Source organism: Pantherophis guttatus, chromosome 17 (assembly GCF_059756535.1).
Source record: "Pantherophis guttatus breed Tessera chromosome 17, ASM5975653v1, whole genome shotgun sequence".
Classification (NCBI taxonomy): Eukaryota; Metazoa; Chordata; class Lepidosauria; order Squamata; family Colubridae; genus Pantherophis; species Pantherophis guttatus.
The window spans coordinates 16,615,483-16,638,708 of NC_142079.1; the positions used below are offsets into that span (position 1 = coordinate 16,615,483).

General features: G+C 44.5%; 1 protein-coding gene across 8 annotated transcripts in view; it reads left to right on the plus strand.

The window, feature by feature from the left end:
- Window positions 1-23,226, plus strand: part of SPECC1L (sperm antigen with calponin homology and coiled-coil domains 1 like) — a 54,816-nt gene that overhangs the window by 6,809 nt on the left and 24,781 nt on the right. For all 8 annotated transcript variants that reach the window (XM_034438530.3, XM_087880622.1, XM_087880623.1 and 5 more), the window contains 4 exons: window positions 5,607-5,766; window positions 8,076-9,709; window positions 10,730-10,937; window positions 15,876-15,949. In XM_034438530.3, the coding sequence (XP_034294421.1) occupies window positions 5,607-5,766; window positions 8,076-9,709; window positions 10,730-10,937; window positions 15,876-15,949 (2,076 nt within the window). The remainder of the gene's footprint in view (window positions 1-5,606; window positions 5,767-8,075; window positions 9,710-10,729; window positions 10,938-15,875; window positions 15,950-23,226) is intronic.

The following is a 23,226-nucleotide window of genomic DNA, read 5'->3' on the forward strand; positions in this document are numbered from 1 at the left end:
CATGGGAGAAAGGCAGTCCTACTCTACAAAGGAGAGAGTGGTCTTGGCAAAGAGTGAAGTTCTATTATACCAAGGCAATAAACAGATGAACATAAACTTTAGTTCCTACCAAGGTAGAGATTTATGAAAGCAGCCTTCCATTCCCAATTCATATGACAATACAAGGCAGGAGGGGAAGTATATTCAGACTTGTGACTATAAATATTCTAATAAAAGTGGTTAGGGTTGGACATGTCTGTTTCCTGGTCTACATTGTAGGGCTGATATCTGCAAATAGCCTGACTCTAGGCCACGCAGGATTTTATAGATTACAACTGCCTTGAATCACACCTGGAAGCTTACTGGGAGCCAGTGCAGCTTGCAAAGTAGAGATGTTAGATGGATGTAGCAAGAGGTACCAAAAACTACTTGCGCTGCTGCATTCTGGACCAATAGCAGCTTCCAAATGATCTTCAAGGACAGCCCCACGTAGAGGTCATTGCAGTAATTCAATTGGGAGGTTACTGGCATGAGCCAAATGAGCCAGAAACTGGTGCATTTGGTGCACAAGTCAAACCGTGCAAAGGCACCCCCAGCCATGGCTGCCACTTGCCCTTGAGCAGGAACCAAGAGGACTTCAGGTTGCACACTTGATTCTGATTGGGTAAGTGTACCCCCAGGCAAGAGCCAGAGATGGGAAATCTCCCAAGTGGGGGGCTTTAAACCCACCGCTCCGCTTGCCAGAGTTCAGCCAAACCTAATTTCATATCCTGGGCCTTGGCAATGTTGCTTGGTCAGCCAAGAAGGATACAACTGTGTATCAAATAGGATGTCAGGGTTCCAAGTAACATACCCATAGCAAACAAAACTCTTGAGGCAGGTAGATTCCTCAAAGAATGATTTTATTAGATATGTCATATTGGCACAGGCTGGTGAAAACCAACTGACTATTCCTGCGGTTTTTGCCTAATTAAAAGTAATTAGTAATTTGAGAAAGTTGTCACTTTCTCAAAACAGTCACATGGTCCAATCAGGATACCTGTCCCGTTACTAGGTGACTCCAGTCCCCTCCTTCCAAGCACCTGCAGGAATGTCCTAGGTTCCCAAGAGAAAGTATTTTGTTTTGACTACAACACCCCAACTATCTATTCCCCCCTCCCTGTCCCTCTTCTCCAGTGTGTCAGTGCTGAAGTCTCAACATGGCCTCAGTCAGGCCAGCTTCAGCGTTGACATAGGAGTGGTAATAGCAGAATTGGAAGGGACTTCGAGGTCTTCCAGTCCAGCCCCCTGTTCAAGGAGGAAACCATATACCATTTCAAAGTGAATGTGGTGAGGAAGTAGAGCCCTAAAGCACCCCACAGACATGGGCTTCAAGCTTGACTCCTCCTTGGATCCAGCACTGACTGGAACCAACCTTGACGAAAGGAGAAGATCTGTGATACAGGGCCTCCCACTCCGGATCTCCTAAGGATGTTATTGGATGTCACAATCAGTGGTATCAAATGAGATCAAGGAGGACTAGGATGGACGCACTATCTCTATCCTGAGCCTGCCAGAGGTTATCCAGTGTGATCAGTGCCATTTCAGTATTGTCACTGGGCTGATTCCTGACTGAAAAGAGTCCATATAATCTATTGCTTTCAGGGACCTTTGGAGCTATAAACCAACAACTTCTCTAAAAAGGGAAGGTTGAAGATTGTACAAAAAGGTCAGATCTGTTGGGTCCAGTATTGGGCTTCAAGGCAGATGGGACCATAACCTCCAGCAAGAGGGTCCCTCACCTCCCATAAGACATTGATCAACCAGGAGGAACAGGGAACTGAAATACTGATGTTTGAACTCACAGCCCCAAGAACCCTGTTCGGTTCTCAGAGCAACATCAGAAACATCAGGGCTAGTAGGTTGAACTCTTCCCAATAACTGGGCCAGGCTATGCCTCAGGCAATTGCAAAGGACCGGTACAGTCAGATTCCAACTCTGAACAAATCTGAGTGGCTAGAATAGTTCTCAGCACAGCCCTGCAGATATCTCTGTGGCCACTCCTTGCCCAGGAGGGACCAAGCTACTCTGGCCACTGCTTCACATTTGTATGATAGGCATAGATGTCTTGCTACCCAGGATTTGGTGTACCTTATTTACTTGGTTGAATGGGGCTGCCTGCACTCAGGAATTCAGGCCTCTCTGTTGAGTGATCATTAAAAATTCATGCATAGTAATTATAAGTGTGTTAGCAAATAATAACTAGGGTTTGAAGGCTTACAGTTTATTTACATGCCATTGGATCTATTAAGAGTCCCAGCAGCTAACAATAATAATAAAGTAGAATGATGTGAGTTAATTAAAAGCACGGCATTATAATTCACATACCCATCATAGTTACTTATTAAATGTCTGTCAAACTGACAAGTTTTAAGGAGGTTATCCTGACTTGGGAAGTAAAAGAACTAGAAGCAAAGATGATTTGAATAAGCTGATTCAATGGGTAGAAAATAATGTTGTTTTTGCCCATTCAATTTTTTCTCAACAAAAACTCTTTTTACTTTACACTGGTAGAACTTGTTCAACTAGTTGTGGAACTCTACATTTTTTGATGCATGGCAGTTTGTGGGCACTGAGGAGGGAAATCATTATCTTTATCTAAGGAAGAAGCTTAATATTTCTTTCCTTCTATGTTCAGAGCAGCTCAGCAAAAAAATCAGTGCAAGTTTTCTGAGTTTTCAGCCCAAGTAATCCTTAAATTATGGCCATATTTTCAACAACTATTCAAAGTTGCAGAGGCGCTAAAGAAATGATGGATAGAACGCGTCTTTGGAGTTCCAGCTGTCCCAGCATCTCTGCAGTTGCATGATCACAATCTGGGCTCGCACTTATGACCGGCCTATGACCATGTGATCGGCATGTGCGACTTTCACTGCTGACTTCCACAGAAAGTCAAGGGGGAAGCTGGCAGGGAAGATCACAAGTCCCTGGGGTAACCTCTCTCCCCTCCCGCGATGCCAGCCATTCCCACAGCCCCACGCCTGCCCTCTCCCCCACCTGGCATCAGCCTCCCTGCCCACCTGCTTGAGAGCTGCTGAGTTGGCTTCCAGCAAGCAGGAAGTTGCCTAGTGAAACCACTCTGGGATTTCGTTAATGGTGGTGACTGCAAGAATTGCCGTCACTAAGCGATGCAGTTGTGCTTTATGACTGCATCGCTTAGCAATTGAAATTCTTTTTTTTCCCCAAAAGAAACATTTTTATTTTTATTTCTCATAAACATATTTACATTTACAGTCATTTATCCACCATTTTTCATTCACCTTATCTTTTAACTTTCATTTTTAATTTTTACTTATTCGGGGCTGCTCTTTTACCATTTACCCTTCTTTATTTGCTTAGCAATTGAAATTCTGCTCTCAATTGCTGTCACAAGTCGAGGGCTACCTGTATATGTTTTCAAATTAGTTTCTTCGGTATTATGCCTGGTATGTAATTACTTTTTTTTAATTGTATTTTTTTAAATTTCCAGTATTGTATCTCATAGTAGGTTCCCCTTCCCCTCCTCCACCTTCTTCCCATCTTCTCTTCATATACCAGAGTTTGATTTGTTCTCAATTTCAAAATGGTTTTATTTGACATGTTTTACCTTCTTTTGAAATTTTGTCATTTCCAATAAATTAATTGTTGCTTAACTTTATTTAATTCTTTCAATGCTTGTTCATCTAGACTGCTTTTATGAATCTCTTTTAATTGTGATTTACATCTATTATGGCCGTTTTTCTGATTTGCAGCAAGCCCAGCTCTGATTCCTCTCATAAGCTTTACATGCCTCCCATGACATCCCTGGAGTTGTAGTTACTTTTTAAAAAATAATTTGCAATTCTGCTGTGTGCTTTCTTGAAGTACTGTCACCACCCTATAGTGACATCACCCTCTGAAGGTGGGAGGAGCTTCTTCCCGGCTGCATTTGGAAGCCAAGAGGGTGACCCATGCCGGTCACCATTTTCAGCGTGGATTCTTGCAGGCTGAATCATGAAGCACTTTTTACAACTTGACCTATTTAGTTCCTTAATGGACTGTTCTTACCTACGCAGCATGTCTGTAATTAACCTACTTAACTTTTTAAAAAAAACCTAGAAAAAACTCAGATGTGATAGAAATGCAGTTGGTGAGAAGGAATGCTTAATCTGGGTAGGTCTGTTAAGGATGAGTGGATCCTCCATGAAAAGGATGAGAAATTTGTTCCATTGTGTTGCTGGGATTTATTTATTTTTTTAGTCTTCATCCGTCACTGTGCCTTTCTGCAATAGATAAATGGAAATGTTTTCATCTGATCATGACAAGAAACCAGACAAAAGATTTTCATAACCACTCCATGCAGATAAAAAGACAAAATCTAAAATAAAAAATTGCTACCTACATTAAACAAGCAGTTACACTTCCAATTTTTTTTTTTAAAGTATGTGGGCTGGAAACAATGTTAAATCTTCTGTGAAACTTATTTTCATTCTGACAATTTTTGTCCTTTTAATTTCAAATGCAGGTGCATGAGTTTATTTTAATTCCCCCCAAAAAAATTTCATAATTTTTTACTTGTCACTCTGTGAGAGAAATGGGCAGTTTCTAAATGTGATACACAAATAAATAAAATATAAATAAATAATATTGATCACATTGCATATTCCATTTTAACTCTTTGGGATGAATAATAAGGAAGGGTTTGTTAAATTGGACACTTAGAGGGGTTCAGTGCAAAGTGTACAGATCCACCTCAAAGGCAGCCCTTTTAATGTGTACGACTCAAAGTTCATGGGTTGGAGCCATGTCTAAAAATGCATTGATTTGATTTTATTATACTTAAAATTAAATATAATTATTGTATTTAATAGGTTTTCCTTGTATTAAAGTTTAGTGGGCAATTCCCTCCTGACTTGGAGGCTTTCTGGGCTTTTTTTTTTTTTTGTCTGTAGTGCCAGGCTTCCATGGCAGGAGATACAGAAGGAGTCACTAGTATGTAAAGGCACAAACACTCTGAGAAGAAGAATAGCCTGGCAGTGGGAGGGCCTGTTATGAAGGCATTTTTGGCCATACCTGATGGCACCTTGTTAGGAGAGAATGCCAAGGCTTTTTGTACAAATAGTCCTTGATTTATGACCACAGTAACCCCAAAAATAAGCAAGAGAGATGTTTAAGTGAGTTTTGCCCCATTTTACGACCATTTTGCTATAGCTGTTAAGTGAATCATGCGGACATTAAGCAAATCTGGCTTTCCCCATTGACTTTGCTTTCGGAAGCAGACTGGGAAGGTTACAAATAGTCACGTGACCCCAGGACAGGGCAGCTGTCATAAATACATGCTAGTTGCCAAGCGTCCAAATTTTGATCAGTGTGCCATTCTTTCCCTTCAGGGAAGAGGATTCAACTATGTTTTATATGCAGGAATGCTGATTTATTATTGTTGTTGTTGTTGTTGTTGTTGTTGTAAGTAATTATATTTTAATTCCAAATCTTTTACATTAATTTGTATTTATCATATGCCACCCGCCTCTCAGAAATTTGACTCTTGGCATGTGTGCCTATAGTTAAAAAAAAAAGGTTGAGCTTCTGACCGGAGACGCTTAATGCACGGCTTTACCCCTGTCCTGCAGACAAAGAGCAACGATGATCTTCTAGCTGGAATGGCTGGAGGGATGAACGTCAGCAACGGTGTCAAGGGGGGGAAGAAGAACGTTTCTACCTCAACAGGCCCTTCTGCTGCAGGGAACACCACCATGAATCCTGTGGAGAGCAAATCAAAGTCCACTGCAGGTACAGAGGCAAAGGTCTTTTTCTTAAGGCCACGGGGGCTTATCTAGCAAGGGACGTTGGCTGCAAGGTGCTTTTTCAAGAGGCAACTGGACTTTCTGGTTTTTCTTTGAAGACTTTTCGCTTCTCATCCAAGAAGCTTCTTCAGCTCTGACTGGATGGTGGGGAATGGAAGGATTTATACTCCTTGCAGACAGCTCGTTCTTTGCTTTCTTTTAGTTAAGATCACCTGGAGGTTTGTCATCAGGGTCACCTGAGTGGTGCAAATGGTGTTGGAGCCTTCTTGGAACTGTTGAAGGACTGTGTTGTAGACTGGAGATAGATGATGTCCTCCTCCTCTCCCTCTGTTGAGGGAGGGCTGTTCAGTTTGGACATAAATGGCCTCTTTGACCCCTCTTTCAAACCAGCGGTCTTCTCTGTCCAAAATCTGGACTTGGCTGTCTTCAAAAGATGGCCTTTGTCTTTGAAATGCAGATGGACTGCTGAATCTAGCCCTGTTGGGTTTGTTCTCCTATGTTGTGCCATGCGCTTATGAAGTGGTTGTTTTGTTACCCCAATATACAGATCTGCACATGGCTCGCTGCATATACCACGGTGCTCAGTTTATATGTGGGTGTTTTATCTTTGGGGTGGACAAGCTTCTGCCTTACTGTATTCTTGGATTTGAAGTGTGCACGTATGTTACGTTGGCTGAAGATCCTCCTGAACTTTTCCGATATGCCTGCAATGTATGGAATGACAACGTTGCTTCGTTTATTGTTTTCTTCATTATGTGCTATGGAGGCTCTCCTGTAGGGTCTTTTTTGAGATTTGATGAAGGCCCACTTGGGATAGCCACACGTTCTGAGGGCTTCCTTGATATGTTTTCATTCTTTTTCTTTCCTATCTTTGCTAGTGCCTACAGCTTGGTGGTGTAGGGTTCTGATGACTTCCATTTTGTACTCCAGTGGGTAGTGGGAATCAAAATATAAATATTGATCTGTGTGGGTGGGTTTTCTGTAAACTTCAGTGTTAAGGCTTCTGTCTTTCTTAATGTGTACTGCACAGTCCGGGAAGGCTAGACTATTTTCCTGTGTGAATTTGATGTATCTGTCCACAGCATTCATATGTTTGGTGAATGCTTCCAATTCCTGTGTTTTGATCTTGACCCAAGTATCGTCCACATCCTATACCAGGGAGTGGGTGGAATTCCTGTAAAGGAGTCTAAGGCTTTGGTTTCTATCTCTTCCATGTTTGACCCTGATGACAAAGATAAATCTCCAGGTGATCTTAACGACTCACTAAAAGAATTCAAATATCCAACTGTCTGCAAGGAGTATAAATCCTTCCATTCCCCACCATCCAGTCAGAGCTGAAGAAGCTTCTTGGATGAGAAGCGAAATGTCTTCAAAGAAAAACCAGAAAGTCCAGTTGTCTCTTGAAAAAGCCCCTTTGGGACAACCATGACCTGGAGGACTGAGAATCTCCATAGACACTGCATGGTGCTAATTCTCATTAACAGTTAGTGGTGCCCAGTTAATCTCTGGGCTCAGAACCTAAGCAGGCATGGGAGACCACCATGTAATTTCAGTTTGACTAGATTGACAAGTAAAAAAAAATGGGAAAAGTCAATGGCCAATCATTCCGTTATTCCTAAAAAATCTACATGGCTGGGTCTCAATGAAATGAGTCCAGCTCAGCTCGAAGGGGGCTTGTTCATATATCATGGCATACTATATGACATGCTAGTCAGGACATGGTTAGTTCATATTCAATTACCCAGGATCATGAACAGATTACTTACTTGTGCATTTGTTATATTTTAAAATTAAGTTTACTGCTGACTATAATTGAACATGATACCTAAATTAGCAAACAGAGATTACTACTTCCCGTACTCTCCATATCAGAACTACAAAATTATTTTGAATTCTGGTTTTGGAGAAGTAGTAAACAATAGTGCTTGTGAAAGGAAGACCTTGGTACAGTCTTTGACTGCAAGCTGAGTAGTGATCATCAGTGCAACTGGAAAAATGAAGAGCTCCATTTTGGTCATCTGGTTATGAAACTTTCTCAGAGACTTATCAGGGACCTACTATGTTGTTGTTTCCCCTATATGTAGTACATATGTAGTACTCAGCATTAACTTTTATGGCTTATTGTGGTATGATTATTTTTATTTTGTATGTTGCTACACACAATTGTTTAATCATTAACTTCCAAGTATGTGCATTAGAATTTAAAGTCACGTATTCCTGAAAAAAATATTACTTTACCTTTTACAAAATTGTGTCTTTACCTACCAATTTACTATTTTTTAAAAAACAACACAGGTACAAATTCTTCAGCTAAGCGTAGCACTTCATCTGGAAATAAGGAATCCAGCTCTTCTCGGGAAAGAATTCGTGACCGTTCGCGACCAACTCAAAGCAAAAAACTGCCCCTGACTAGTCAGACGAGCAGTGATGTCCTTCTTGCAAAACGTTCCCGCAGCCGTGCCAGTCAGGATTCTGATGTTCGCATGAGCAAGTCAAAGTCAGACAATCAGATCAGTGATAAATCTGTTCTAGAGGCGAAAGTGAAAGATCTCCTGATGCTAGCCAAAACAAAAGACGTTGAGATCCTCCACTTAAGGAGTGAACTAAGAGAGATGCGTGCTCAGCTGGGCCTTCAGGAAGATCCGTTTGAGGGTGATGAAAAATCTGAGGATAAAGAAACAATTGTGATCCACCAGCCGACTGATGTAGAATCCACGCTGCTGCATTTGCAAGAGCAAAACTCTGCCATACGAGAGGAGCTGAATCAGCTAAAAAATGAAAACCGGATGTTAAAAGATAGATTAAATGCCTTGGGTTTTTCTCTAGAGCAAAGGTTGGATAATTCAGAAAAGCTGTTTGGCTACCAATCTCTGAGCCCAGAAATAACAACTGGAAGCCACAGCGATGGTGGAGGAACTCTTACTTCTTCTGTAGAAGGTTCCGCTCCTGGTTCCATGGAAGATCTTTTAAGTCAGGACGAGAATACTTTGATGGACCATCAGCACAGCAACTCCATGGATAACCTAGACAGTGAGTGCAGTGAAGTGTATCAGCCGCTCACTTCCAGTGACGATGCTTTAGATGCTCCCTCGTCTTCAGAGTCGGAAGGATTGCCAAGCATAGAGACCTCAAGAAAAGGGAGCAGTGGCAATGCCAGCGAAGTGTCCGTGGCTTGTTTGACAGAACGGATTCATCAGATGGAAGAGAATCAGCACAGCACAGCAGAAGAACTTCAAGCAACTCTTCAGGAACTTGCAGATTTGCAGCAAATTACCCAGGAGTTGAACAGTGAGAATGAAAGGCTTGGAGAGGAAAAGGTTATCCTCATGGAATCTTTGTGCCAGCAAAGTGATAAGTTGGAACACTTTAGCCGACAAATCGAGTATTTCCGCTCTCTTTTAGAGGAGCATCATATATCCTATGTTATTGATGAAGACATGAAAAGTGGACGCTACATGGAGCTAGAGCAACGTTTTATGGACCTTGCAGAGAATGCACGTTTTGAAAGAGAGCAGCTTCTGGGTGTCCAGCAGCATCTGAGCAACACTTTGAAGATGGCTGAACAAGACAATAAGGAAGCCCAAGAGATGATCGGGGCATTGAAGGAACGGAATCACCACATGGAGCGAATTCTTGACTCAGAGCAGAAAAGCAAGGCCACTCTGGCAGCTACCTTGGATGAGTACAAAGCTACTGTCTCCAGTGACCAAATTGAGATGAACCGGTTAAAAGCACAGCTAGAACACGAGAGGCAGAAAGTTGCTGAGCTCTATTCTATACACAAATCGGGTGATAAGTCAGACATCCAGGACTTGCTAGAGAGCGTCAGGCTTGACAAAGAGAAAGCAGAGATGATAGCCAGCAACTTACAGGAAGAGCTTGCTCGGACACGTAACGATGCCAATCGTCTCCAAGATGCCATTGCAAAGGTAAAGGTCTGAAAATGTGTTTGAATAGGAAGGCTTTCCCAGGTGTGTTGAAAGTGGGAGGCAGACAAATCACTTGGAAGCTTCTGTGAGCCATATGCCTGACCTCCCGGACCTGTCCTTCGGTTCTCCCTTAAGTGCCTAGAGCTAGTGCTGAGCTGCTCTGCTTCAGGCCCACTCTGTCCTTCAAAGTTAAGCCTCACTTTCCCTCAGAAGGATAAAGGTAGGAGTGCCATCCTTCTGTTTCACCTGTGAGCAGGTATACAAACATAGATGTATCCAGTGGTGATGAGAGGGGTTTCAGTAACATGTTAAATACATTGGCCTGAATAAAAATTGGAACTAACCATAATTGAGTTTTCCACATCAGGGAGCATACATGACTCACAGCTTGAGGGTGTGTGGACTTCAACTCAGGAAGGCTGAGTGCAAGGCTGACTGGGGAATTCTGGGAGTTGAAGTCCACACGTCTTCAAGTTGCCAAGGTTAAGAAAGACTGATCTTGTTCAAAGAATTCTCAGGCAACTGGCAAAGGATAAGAGCCGTGGTGGTGCAGTGATTAGGATGCAGTACTGCAGGCTACTTCTGCTGACTGCCAGAAGTAGTTCAAATCTCACCAGGCTCAAGGTTGACTCAGCCTTTCATCTTTCCAAGGTTGGTAAAAGGAGGACTCAGATTGTTGGGGGCAATAGGTTGACTCTGTAAACCGTTTAGAGAGGGCTGTAAAGCACTGTGAAGCGGTATATAAGTCTTAAGTGCTACTGCTATTGTCAGGCTGACACCTCCGAGGAGCTACTGGAGGCAGGAGGCTAAGCTGGAGTGGTGTCTGGTTCTCACATTGATAGGAAGCTAATAACTCTTTACTTATTCAGTTATTGCACTATCTAGCATGATAGCGTAAAGGGAGACTTCAGCCGAGATAATTGGCACTCTCCAGTGTGTAATACAAATTTAATCCTGGACACAAATGTTGAAATCTGTTTGGAAGAAGCAATTAGAGTCTGGCCATTTGTCTTAAATTAGATAGAGGATGAGTACAGAGCTTTCCGAGAAGAAGCCAAAAAGCAAATTGAGGATCTGAACATCACCTTAGAGAAAATACGCACAGATTTGGAGGAGAAGGAGACAGAAAGGAGTGACATGAAAGAAACCATATTTGAACTGGAGGACGAAGTGGAGCAGCATCGAGCAGTGAAACTCCACGACAACCTCATCATCACTGACTTGGAGAGTAAGTAGCCTCTCGGCTTTCCCTGGGACTTTTGCAGTTGCTTTTCTCGGTGTGCTGCTGGCATCTCACCAGTTCTCCAGAATTTTTTTAAAAAAACATTATAGGTAATAGTTTTGAGTTCTGGTTCTGGGAAGGTATGACAGGTTCTTATTATACCACCACTGTGACTCTTAAACTGTGCCTGCCCCTTCCCTGGGATCTGGCGCGTACACACACACACACACACACACACACACACACACCCTTTGAAGCCTTGAAGGGCTAGGCAGTTTTCCTCCAGCCCTGGAGTCGAGGAAGGTTGGAGCATGAATGGATGGATTGGAGGTGGTGGGTCAGGAGCCTGGATTTCTTCTTTTGGCTTGCTTTTGCTTTTATTATTGTTGCAAGCCCCCAGCCAGAGTTGTGTTTTATGAGATAGGTGGCCATTTAGATCTTTTAAATAAAGAAAATGCATGATCAAATCTGCAGATACATTTGATTTCATTTGTGAAAGAAATGCATCATAGATGCAAATAAAATAGAGATGGCAAAGATGTTTATGAAATCAAGATTTTATAAACATGGGGATTATTAACCTGCACTTAGAATAGAGGTAATATTATGCTCCTCTTGTTGAAATATTAAAATAGAGTAAGGGATTTGAAAACAAATTTTAAGCGGACTAAGGTTTTATCAACACGGCCCCAATTATTTTTGTATGGCATTGTAGAAAATATTGTCTTGGGAGAGCTTAAATGTTAAGATTAGAGATTTGGAATTTACTTGAGGAAGCGGGATATGGAATGCAGGTAATTTTGGATAAAATGGATTATAAGCTTTTCAGTGGAAGGGGATGTGGGAAGTGAAGGGTGAAATCAGGACATTTGACAAGGGTCAAAATGGTGATAATCGGGGTTAGGGAAGTAGAAGAGCATGAGGGTGAAGGAAGAGATGCCAGGCATTTCAGAGAAGCCATTTGGACAATAAAGGAGCTTGGGAACCCTGGGCACTCCATGCTCAGTGAGGCATCGTGAGGAGAACTGGCCTCCAGACGATTAGTTGAAGGACAACCTGTGGCACGTGAGCTGCGGAGGCAGCACTGCCAGCAAGCCTTCTTAGAATCTGCCAGGGAAAGTCGGGCATTATTGTCCTAAGTGCTACAAAAGGGGAAGGGGGAGAGAGTGCAGCTTTGAGCTTGCAGGGTCTGGCCTGAAATGAAACTGAGAGGCAGGGATGGGTAGCCCAGCGTCTGAATAAGAAGACTACGGAGTGCTGATAAGTGATGTGGAGAGAGGTACGTAGTCTTTACTTGGCTGGGAAGAATATGTAAGGTGCTTTCTATGTTGTGCTCTCCAGGGAGCGCTGGAGAGGGTTGATGAGGGCACCCCCTGAGAAAAAAGAAGGGGCCAGGAGGAGAGATCTGGTAGGGTTGATGGGCACTTCCCAGCCTGAGATACCTGAGGAAAATTGGGGAGAATCTTTAGTTTGACGGGCAGGCAAGGCAAGGCAAGATGGGTGGTTGGAAGGAATGCTTACTGTGTATGTAATGAACCAGCGTATTCTGGGGAAGTGACCACCCAAGGTGGCTAACACTGGCAGAATGAGTGCAGTGCATGAAAATAAGAGGGCGGGTTCAGTTCTCTCTGGGTTGGGTCAGCCTTGTGTGGGAGTCCAAACAAGAAACACACCCAGATGAACTAATCCTACTTTATGGTAAGATTACATTAACAGAACCCCGCAAGTTCCCTTCCTCTCGTTTTAGACAGTGGAAAAATAGGGAGGGTCTCTTCTGAAATGCTTCCCCATCTGCAGATTGAGCTACCTCTTATCAGGCTGCAGGTCTTCCTCTTATCTCCCAAAACTGTTCCACATACCATTACAGGTTGTCTGGATGGGGGCCTGAATTGAAACCATGATGGGCTGGGGAAGGTATGGCGACAGATGCAGGGTGGGCCATTCACACTTCCTAAGCCAGCTGTCCTGATTCACCAACTCCCCTACAGAAATAAAAGGACGTTCCTGTCAGTGGCTGTCTCTTTTTTTTGTAAATTTGATTTATATGCCGCCCTTCTCCGGAGACTCAGGGCGTTAAGCAATAGCCTTCATACTTTTGTATATTTATACAAAGTCAGTTTATTGCCCCCACAACTGGCTCCTCAATTTACCTACCTTAGATAGGATGGAAGGCTGAGTCAACCTTGAGCTTTGGCGAGATTCGAACCTGCAGTAATTGCAGGCAGCTGAATGATAATTTACCTTGCTTGCTTTAGAAGGCTGAGAGATCCGAACACAGAGGGGATACTCCTGGTGGGAAGATCTCTCTGCTGCAGGGTGACCTCTCTCCAAATGTCACCGCCCCGATTACCAGGAAGCTTCAGGGCCCCATTCCAAATCCCCTAATGATCCGGACAGCCTTGTATAGGAGAGCGCTAGGTTCTGTTGTGGGAGAAATTTCTCCCACAGTGTTATTCAAACCTGGAGACCAGCACAAAATTTCACTGATATCCATCTGGTTTATTTTCCAAACTGGAGCCAGCAAAGCTAACCTAAGAAGGGCAGGATGCAACTTACCTCTACAGAGTCGTGCAAGAGGTTTATTGAGATAATTAAGGCAGAACAAGGAAGTAATGGAGAACAGTGGCTTCTTTTTAGAGAGCTACTATTCAACGGTCCCTGGTTCCCAGGGCTCTGCCCACGATCTAGTAACCTCAACGTTGTTTCCTCAACGTTCCTTCACCCTCCAGGCCATTTGAGGCTGGGCTGAAGGTTGCTTGTTTCTCAAGTCCCTGGAAAGGTAACGAAGGGGGGAGGGAGTGCTCCAAACAGCATCATGTCTTCTACAGTATCAGGCAGCCCCTTGCCAGGGTTGCCTCTGCACATGCATTGAGAAGATCTTTGGGAGGCTTGTGAAGAGCCCTGCCTGAGAGGAAGGGGACGTGCACGAGGCAACAGGTTGTCTCTCTCACGTCCCTCCAGGTTTAGAACTGCCTCCCACCCTCTCCCCCCCCCCCATTTTTAGAAGGCTTAAAAGATGGTTTCATTTCACTGGGCCTTCAGTTTATAGATTTAGCAGTATCCATCTTGGGCAGGGCAGATACATTATTTGATTAGTTACTCCTTTTATTCTTAAAATTTGATATGGTTATTTTTGCTTTTATAATTTATCATGTTTTGTTTATCATATAATTTATCATTGTTATAGTCTACCCATTACTTTTAGTTTTGAGAAGTCTTTAAAAAAACTATTACTGTTAAGAGCCATGGTGGCACAGTGGTTAGAGTGCAGTACTGCAGGCTACTTCTGCTGACTGCCAGCTGCCTGCAATTTGGCAGTTTGGATCTCACTGGATCAAGGTTGACTCAGCCTTCCATCCTTCCGATATTGGTCAGTAAAATGAGGTGGGTAAAATGAGGACCCAGATTGTTGGAAGTAATAGGCTGACTCTGTAAACTGCTTAGAGAGGGCTGGAAAGCACGGGGAAGCGAGATACAAGTCTAAGGGCTATTGCTATTACATAAATCTTAGAGTTTTATTCCCCCCCCAATACTTCCAAACTGAGCATGGTACATTAGGATTTCTTAATGCATAAAAGTAAAGATCAACTTTACTTAAACCAGTCATTAAAATTATCTGTGTTAGGGAAAATTATATTTTGGAGTATTAGCCATTACACCTTTCTCAAACATTGCCAGTCTCCGGAAACTCTGGAATTCATAAGAAGCATTTTTTTCTAAAATTTGTATTCAGAAAGAAAAAGCTGCATATAAGTAGAAAAGCATATTTTAAACCTTGGAAGGAGGATGCAGGTTCACAATTGTATAGCTTTTCAAGTGAAATATAATATTGCCATTATACTGAATAATAAATTTTGAAAGTAGGTTAAAGAGCCCCGTATGCATATATGATTCAGTTCCTTTTTCTAAATGAGATAGCATTAAATGGGATGAAGATAATGTTTTATAAAAAAGGGGAGTGTAGAATAAATGGTTGAAAAAAATTAACCTCATTAATGCTTTGATGGAAAACACTCTTGCCTGGAAAACGTAAAGGTTGGTTTCCCCAAAGGTGATTGAACTTGCTTTCCTATCTGTGCAGGGGGCAGCAAAGCTGCCTGGCTTGTTCAAATGCAACCAGGACACTCTTGAGTGGATCTTTTCTTCCTTGGCCGTTTCTGTTTATCTGGTGCTATTTTCTACCAAATTTGTCTCACAGATTTAGAAGTATTGTAGATAATGAGACAAAGAAATAAATTTGTTACCATTTGTTTTAAACCAGGTGTAATAATAACTAAAAGATGGATGTTGAAAATTTAACATTTTATGGCTAAACTGGTTACAGTATCTACACAGTCTTGCATACCTCAAAGATTAAGATGTAAAGGAAATAATTTTACAGCCACTAATTAAAAAAGAACGTAGATATAGAAAGGTTTTCCCAAATTGGGCCTTTGCTTTCTCCTTGAACTTCTCACTAGATGGCGATCTTAGACTTTGAAAGCTGGTATCATAAGCTGGAAAGCCAAACCCTGAAAGACAGCGGCTAACCTGTCTTAATAGCAGCTTTTGAGCAAAACTGCAGTACATGAAAAGTTAATCTGAAACAAACATATTTTGTCCTGGAGACAAGCTAAGGAACCTGCATTGAAATTCAGCAGTGCCTTTATGTGTTTGCGTAAAAGTAGGGAAGTGAGTTGAGTCCCAAGAGAGAAAAGGTGGTCTTAGGTGTAGGCTACCATTTTTGCTGTAGAACACATATTCTGAGGCATTTAGGATGCCAGTCTAATATATTTACCTCTCCCAAGACTTTTATTATTTTTATACATGAGGGATACTTACTTTTATATAACAGTTTTGCAGTCTATCCAGAGAACTTTGGTCATTAGACACATAAATATATAATAAATACATGAAATGTGTTCAGGTGTATTGTTAAATCCTGTGCTACTTTTTATTTGCTAGACACAGTTAAGAAGCTTCAGGATCAAAAGCATGACATGGAAAGAGAGATCAAGACCCTGCACAGGCGGCTGAGGGTAAGTCATCATGTTTGTTGGGCTGAGAGAGAGAGAAGGACTGGCCCAGAGTCACCCAGCTGGCTTTCATGCATAAGGTGGAAGTTGAATTCACAGTCTCCCTTTTTCTAGCCTAGTGCCTTAACCACTAGACCAAAGTGGCTCCTTATTTAGTCCAGTTACCTTCTTGTTCTATTCTGAAAGGGTTTGAAAAGAATGCATGTCTCTTCTGCAGTTCTTTATTCATAAGGAGCCACATAGGTCATTAGATCCCTCCTTTGGGTAGGAATCCAGAGCTGAGGGATGCTGGATGTCCCTAAGACCCCACCTGAGCACATTCACTGAAGGGAAACTGCCACCTCTCTTTATTTTATTTATTTATTTTATTTTACTTCAAATTTATATACCGCCCTTCTCCCTAGGGACTCAGGGCGGTGTACAGCCAAATAAAAACACATAATAAATACATTAAGAACAGATTAAAAGAAAATACCTCAATTTGGCCCAAAATTTAAAAAGACAAAGAAATTTAAAATCATTTAAAAGATTTGTTAGGCTTGTTGGAAAAAGAAAGTTTTAAGGGCACGGCGAAAGGCACGGAGGTCTTGGATTCTCCTTATCTCTGGGGGCAGCTGATTCCAGAGGGTATGTGCCCCCACAGAGAAGGCCCTCCCCCTGGGGGTCACCAGCCTGCATTGCTTGGCTGATGGCACCCCGAGGAGGCCCTCTCTGTGGGAGCGCACGGGTCGATGGGAGGTCGTCGGTGGCAGAAGGCGGTCTCGAAGATAACCAGGTCCTGAGCCATGGAGCGCTTTAAAGGTGGTAACCAACACCTTGAAGCGCACCCGGAAGACCACTGGGAGCCAGTGCAGCTCGCACAGGAGCGGTGTTATGCGGGAGCGCCATGCAGCTCCCATAATTACCCGCGCGGCCGCATTCTGGACCAGTTGGAGCCTCCGGGTGCTCCTCAAGGGGAGCCCCATGTAGAGAGCGTTGCAATAGTCCAGGCGAGAGGTGACAAGGGCATGAGTGACTGTGCACACGGAATCCCGATCAAGAAAGGGGCGCAACTGGCGAATCAGGCGAACCTGACAAAAGGTCCCCCTGGCAACAGCCGTCAGATGTTCCTCCAAGGACAGCTGCGTATCCAGGAGGACACCCAGATTGCGCGTCCTCTCCACGGGGGCCAAAGACTCACCCCCGATAGTCAGCGATGGAGTCAGCTGACTATATCGGGATGCCGGGAACCACAGCCACTCAGTCTTGGAAGGGTTGAGCTTGAGCTTGTTCCTCCCCATCCAGATCCGTACAGCCTCCAGGCACTGGGCCATCACTTCAAGGGCATCGCTGGGGTGGTCTGGGGTGGAGATGTACAGCTGGGTGTCATCAGCGTACTGGTGGTATCTCACCCCAAAGCCATGGATGATCTCGCCCAGCGGCTTCACATAAATGTTGAACAGAAGGGGCGAGAGGACCGACCCTTGCGGCACTCCACAGATGAGAGGTCTCGAGGTCGACCTCTGGCCACCTGTCAACACAAACTGCGACCGGTTGGAGAGAAAGGAGGAGAACCACCGTAACACGGTGCCCCCCATCCCCAACTCTTCCAACCGGTGCAGCATGATATCATGGTTGATGGTATCAAAAGCCGCTGAGAGGTCTAATAGGACCAGAACAGAGGAGCAACCCCTGTCCCGAGCCCTCCAGAGATCATCAACCAACGCGACCAATGCCGTTTCCATGCTGTGCCCAGGCCTGAAACCCGACTGGAACGGATCCAGATAGGACGTTTCCTCCAGGAATTGTGGGAACTGTCGTGCGACCACACTCTCTCTCTTTTTTTTTTTAATTGAAAAGTTTTACAAAAAGTTTACATATTTCCCCCCCCCTTCCCTACCCCAACCTCCCCCCTCCCCCCCTCCTCTTCCCAGAACAAATTACAGGGTATAAACTTCAACAATCATAATCAATCCTAGTCTAAATAATTATAACATTCCACATCTCTTGTTCCTTCAATTCCCTAATTACCCGCCTAGCTTAATTACTTAAAGACACACCAAATATCTATATAATCATTCATAACCTATCTGCAATTTCTTATTCCGATATTTATTTTGAATATAATCTATCCATCTTCTCCAGTCTCTTAAATATCTTTCATTTGAATGATCCTTCAAGTACGCCGACATTTTTGCCATTTCCGCTAGGTTTGTAACTTTCATTGTCCACTCTTGGATTGTAGGTAAATCTTGCTTCTTCCAATATTGTGCCACCAACAGTCTTGCTGCAGTTATTAAGTTCAAAATCAATTTAGTCTCTATAACTGTACAATCCGTAACTATACCCAGCAGAAACAGCTGTGGTGTAAATTTCAACCTCTTTTTAAGAATATTTTGTAGAATCCACCAAATTTTTATCCAAAACGCTTTAACCTTTTTACATGTCCACCAAATGTGAAAATAAGTGGCATCCTCACAATTACATCTCCAACATTTTGGTTGTATATTTGGATACATACGAGATAACTTTTTTGGGTCTAGATGCCATCTATAAAACATTTTATAAAAGTTCTCCCTTAAATTTTGCACTTTGGTAAATTTCACATTTGTCACCCATATTTTTTCCCAAGTTTCCATCATTATTGGCTGTTCAAAATTCTGCGCCCATTTTATCATACGGTCCTTAACTAACTCTGTTTCCGAGTCCATCTCTATCAATATATTATACAATCTTTTTATGTGCATTGGGCTTTGGTCTCTAATTTGTTTAATTAAATTTTCATCACTTTGTATAACACCAGTTTTCTGGTCTTTTTTCCATCTGGCTTGTAATTGTACACATTGAAACCAAGTTTGAATTATTTTCTCCTCTTTCAACACACTCTCAACAACCTTCGCCACGAAGTGAAGGTTGGAGACAGGACGGTAGTTAGCCAATACTGCCGGGTCCAGGGAGGGCTTCTTGAGGAGAGGCCTCACCACCGCCTCTTTCAAGGTAGCGGGGAAGTGACCCTCACTCAACGAAGCGTTGATAATTCCCTGGAGCCAGCCACGTGAAACCTCCTGGGAAGCCAGTACTAACCAGGAGGGACACGGGTCCAGTAAACATGTGGTCGCATTAAGTCTCCCCAAAATCCTGTCCATGTCATCCGGAGTCACAAAGTCAAACTCTTCCCAGATAACATTCTCAAGACTATTCCTCGTCATCCTGCCCGGATCTACCCAGTCAGAGTCCAAATCCCGCCGGATCTGAGCGATTTTGTCATACAGATATCGTCCGAAATCCTCAGCCCTGCCCTCCAGAGGGTCCTCCCGCACTCCCGGTTGAAGCAGGGAGCGGGTCACTCTGAACAGGGCCGCCGGACGATTCTCTGATGACGCAATAAGAGCGGAAAAGTAATTGGACTTCGCCGCTTTTATCGCCACTAGGTAGGTCTTAATATGCGACCTTACCAGTGTTCGATCAGATTCGGTGAGACTGGCCCTCCAACCACTCTCCAGGCATCTTTTCCGGCGCTTCATCTCCCTCAGCTCCTCAGTGAACCAAGGAGCCGCGAGGGATCAGCACCGGGTCAGAGGCTGCAAAGGCATGACTCGATCTAAGGCTCCGCTAGCGGCCCGATCCCAGGCCGCCACCAGGTCCCCGACCGAGTCGTGCTAGAACCTCAGGAAATGGCCCAAGCTCCATCTGGAATCTATCAGAATCCATCAGGCGCCTGGGGTGGACCCATCTTGTAGGCTCCGCCTCCCTGCGGCGGGGTGTAGCCGTTCGGAGATCCAGGCGAAGGAGCGAGTGGTCAGACCATGACAAGGGTTCCATGTCTATATCCCCTATAACAAGGCCACTCAACCACTGGCCAGAGACAAAAATCAGGTCCAGAGTGTGACCCCCCTTGTGGGTGGGGCCATGAACTAACTGGGTCAGGTCCATGGCCGTTATGGAAGCCATGAACTCCTGGGCTATCTCAGACGTCTCACCAACGGATGGCAGGTTGAAATCACCCATGACCATAAGCCTGGGTGTGTCAACTGCCACCGTGGCTATCACGTCGAGTAGCTCGGGCAAGGCCGTTGCCACGCGGCAGGGAGCCAGGTACGTGAGCAACAGGCCCATCTGAGCCCCATGACCCCATCTCACAAAGAGGGTTTCACATCTAGCCGTCTGTGGCACAGTGGTTTCCCTCGAACCAAGATCTTCTTTAATAATAACCGCCACACACACACCCACCCCTCCCCTGGGTCCTCGGTCTTGGTCTTCCATTCTGCTCTCAAACTGCTCCTACCAAAAGGGAGATCAGACCAACACAGGATATACACTGGAATAGGAACCGCTCCTGCTTTGGGCTTTTTGCTGCCACAGCGTATGCTGGATCATATTCAGTAACTGATCAACTCACAAGATCTTGCCACAATATTACTGTTAGATGAAAGATCCCTTTCCCTTGATCTCTGTCTTTCATTTCAACTTCACATTGTTTCTGTTAAACCCCATAGTGATATTTTCAGCTCGTTTCTCTAAACTGTCATGGTCTTTTTCAATGTTGTTCCTGTGTTCTGGGATCTATGCTATCTATTCATTGAATTTTGCTCTATTGCAGACTTTCTAAGCAGTCTTTCCACATCCTCATTCACATTGCTAATATAAACACTGAAGGGCCCTGAACTGAATTTTGTGCCACCCATTTTCCAGCTAGAAACTCGAGACTCCAGGCATGGGTATCACTCTGTCTTCTGGCTCTATGGACTGGGTTCAAATTGTAGAGATGCCCCCTCTTGATGACACTCCCAGTTCAACTCAGTCCTGAGCTCGTTAGGACATACTATGGGGTTCTCTTTAAAATTAATCATAGCAATTTGGCTGATAGGATTTCTGAGATGGATTAGGAGTTTGGTAAAGTATAGAAATTTTCACAGTTTGATTGTAGCCTTTGGTGAGGGTTGCTTTCCCCACGGCTTGTTTATGGCAGCATGGAGCCATGAACAGTAAGGAGGAAATGGTTGGGATTTCAGGATTGTTGGTCTGAACTATGTCCAGGAAGAGAAAATTTTTGGATTTGTTGTTTTGGCGCCAAATGGATGATGGGGCCTTTTTGTGGGAATTAAAAGAATGGAATGAAATGGTATGAAATGGAATAAAAGGCGAGGCGAGGCGATGCAGTGCAGGGCGATGCAGTGCAGGGCGATGCAATGCAATGCAATGGAATGCAATGAAGTGCAATGAAATGAAATGAAGTGAAATGAAATGCGATGCGATGGTGCCACCTGCACCCCATATCCTCCTGCGGAGGACATTAGAACAGATCAGCTCTTCTATCATGGGTAGAGACGATTCAGAAGCAGAAGGATTCCCAGGGTGCCTGGCCAGTTTAGTTTTGACAGGATACAGTAGTTACAGCTGATGCAGCCCAGAATTCCGCAGTTGCTTCATCACAACTGTGATCAGGGCCAGGGGCCCTTAGGGCAGCTAATTGGCAGGAGGATATGGGGTGCCGAGGCACCATTCTCGGTGTCTTTACGGATTTAGTCTGGGACTCCTGTTCCCGGAGGGAACCGTTCAGTATCACGGGTCTGATGCGTCAAGTTTGGTGGGCCAGTACGATTCTTAGAAGTACTGTTGTCACTGTTAGGGTTAGGGTTAGGCACGATGATCTCTGGTATAGAGGTTGTGCCTGGAGCAGATTCCTGCACGGTTTCGGTAATGGTTCGGGCTCCCATTTCAGAGGAACGGTTGAGACACTCATCATGCCAGGGTTGAGGTTCCGGGGGACGTCTTCAGGACTACCCGTTGGTGCACTTATAGGCACATGATGCAGGGATGTTACTTATCGTCCAGGAGCGAATAGTGGTAACACAGGACGACAGTTTCGTCGGTTGGGAGCCCATTGTCTGGACCTGTGACCCAGAGACTTGGTTGTAAGCGGAGGCAGGCAAGAGTAGCACTAGCTGGAGAGGAAGAGGTCAGATGGCGCACTGGCATTTCAGAGTGTCTCCAAGGCTACCGTGTGCTTCCTATGACCGACTCTCAGGCAGTCAAGACCAGGTCAACAGACAGGGAGAAACTCGTTCTTAGACACTAAAGGCAGTGACGAGGATCCTCTGGCGTCTGGCTGGACACAACTGGGATCCATCAGGGCGGAGTGTAAGCAGGGCAAACGATATGAGGGCAGAGTGGTTGAGTAGGGCCCTTAGACCACTTGGTGTGGCATTTGCTTCTAGCGTGGTTCGAAGTGATTGTGATTTGGTTCGGTGGACCGCCCAGGGATCTCTCCACGTCGTCAGCATCCAGACAGATATCCCGTTGTTTCCCATGGTGCCCGATTCAGGGGGCAGCAAGGGTCGACACACTTTGTTCTCAGTGGCCCAGAGCCCACGGTCCGCTTTTTGCTCTGGCTTTCCTACTGGGGTTCTTCAAACCAGGACAGAGTATCCTGGACAATGCCACATTGGTCTTGACACCCGGAGGTCGTGGGACGGGTGAGCCTGTCGGTTGGCCTCCGCGGAGACTTCTGTCCGACAGGGTATCCCTCGACCAGGGGTCTTTTGGCCATCCAGAAACCCGGGGGGCTAATTTTGACCGAGTGGCGGTGGAGCAGGGACTGCTGGAGGGGCAGATCCTCTCCTTCAGCGTGCCCCGGTCTTTGTAGATGGCCAGACGCCCATTCACAATGTCCAATTCTGTTGCTACTTGAAAGGTGTTTAGTTATGGTGCTCCTCCAAAGATATACAGCCGACAAGGATAGTGGTTCCACTACTCATCGAGTGGGCAAGCAGGTGGAAAACAGGATTAGATCCAGCAATGCTAGGCAGCGCATAGCAGTATTGCAGAGTGCTAGGTTGTGGAGGAAGCGAAGTGATGACATTACTTCCGGAGGTCAAAAGCTTATCCGGAGGGCCACTAATTGAGACCGGCGGTGGGTCACAGCTATACCAACTGGGACACCAGGGGGGGTTTCAGCTCTCCCTTCAGCCCTTTTGTTTTGGGTTTGAGCTGTTTAGGATGGTTCACCTCAGTTCTTAGAGTAGAGACAGGGGTTTTTTTTCTGTGGCCCTTACATCGACCAGAAAGATATCAGAGCGGAGCACTTTCTCTGTGATAGAGGAGTGTTTACGTTAGACCTGGTCTTTAAGATCAATCTCACCTCCGGGTTTCACTGGGCACAGGAGTGGATTCCGCCATTCTTACTGTTATCCATTGTCTGCCGGAAAGGGGACTGGCAGACACTTGGGGTAAGCCGGGTCAGGAGGAATTTCATCAAGAGGACACAGGGGTTCAAGGTAGAAAGGACCCCTTTATGTCTT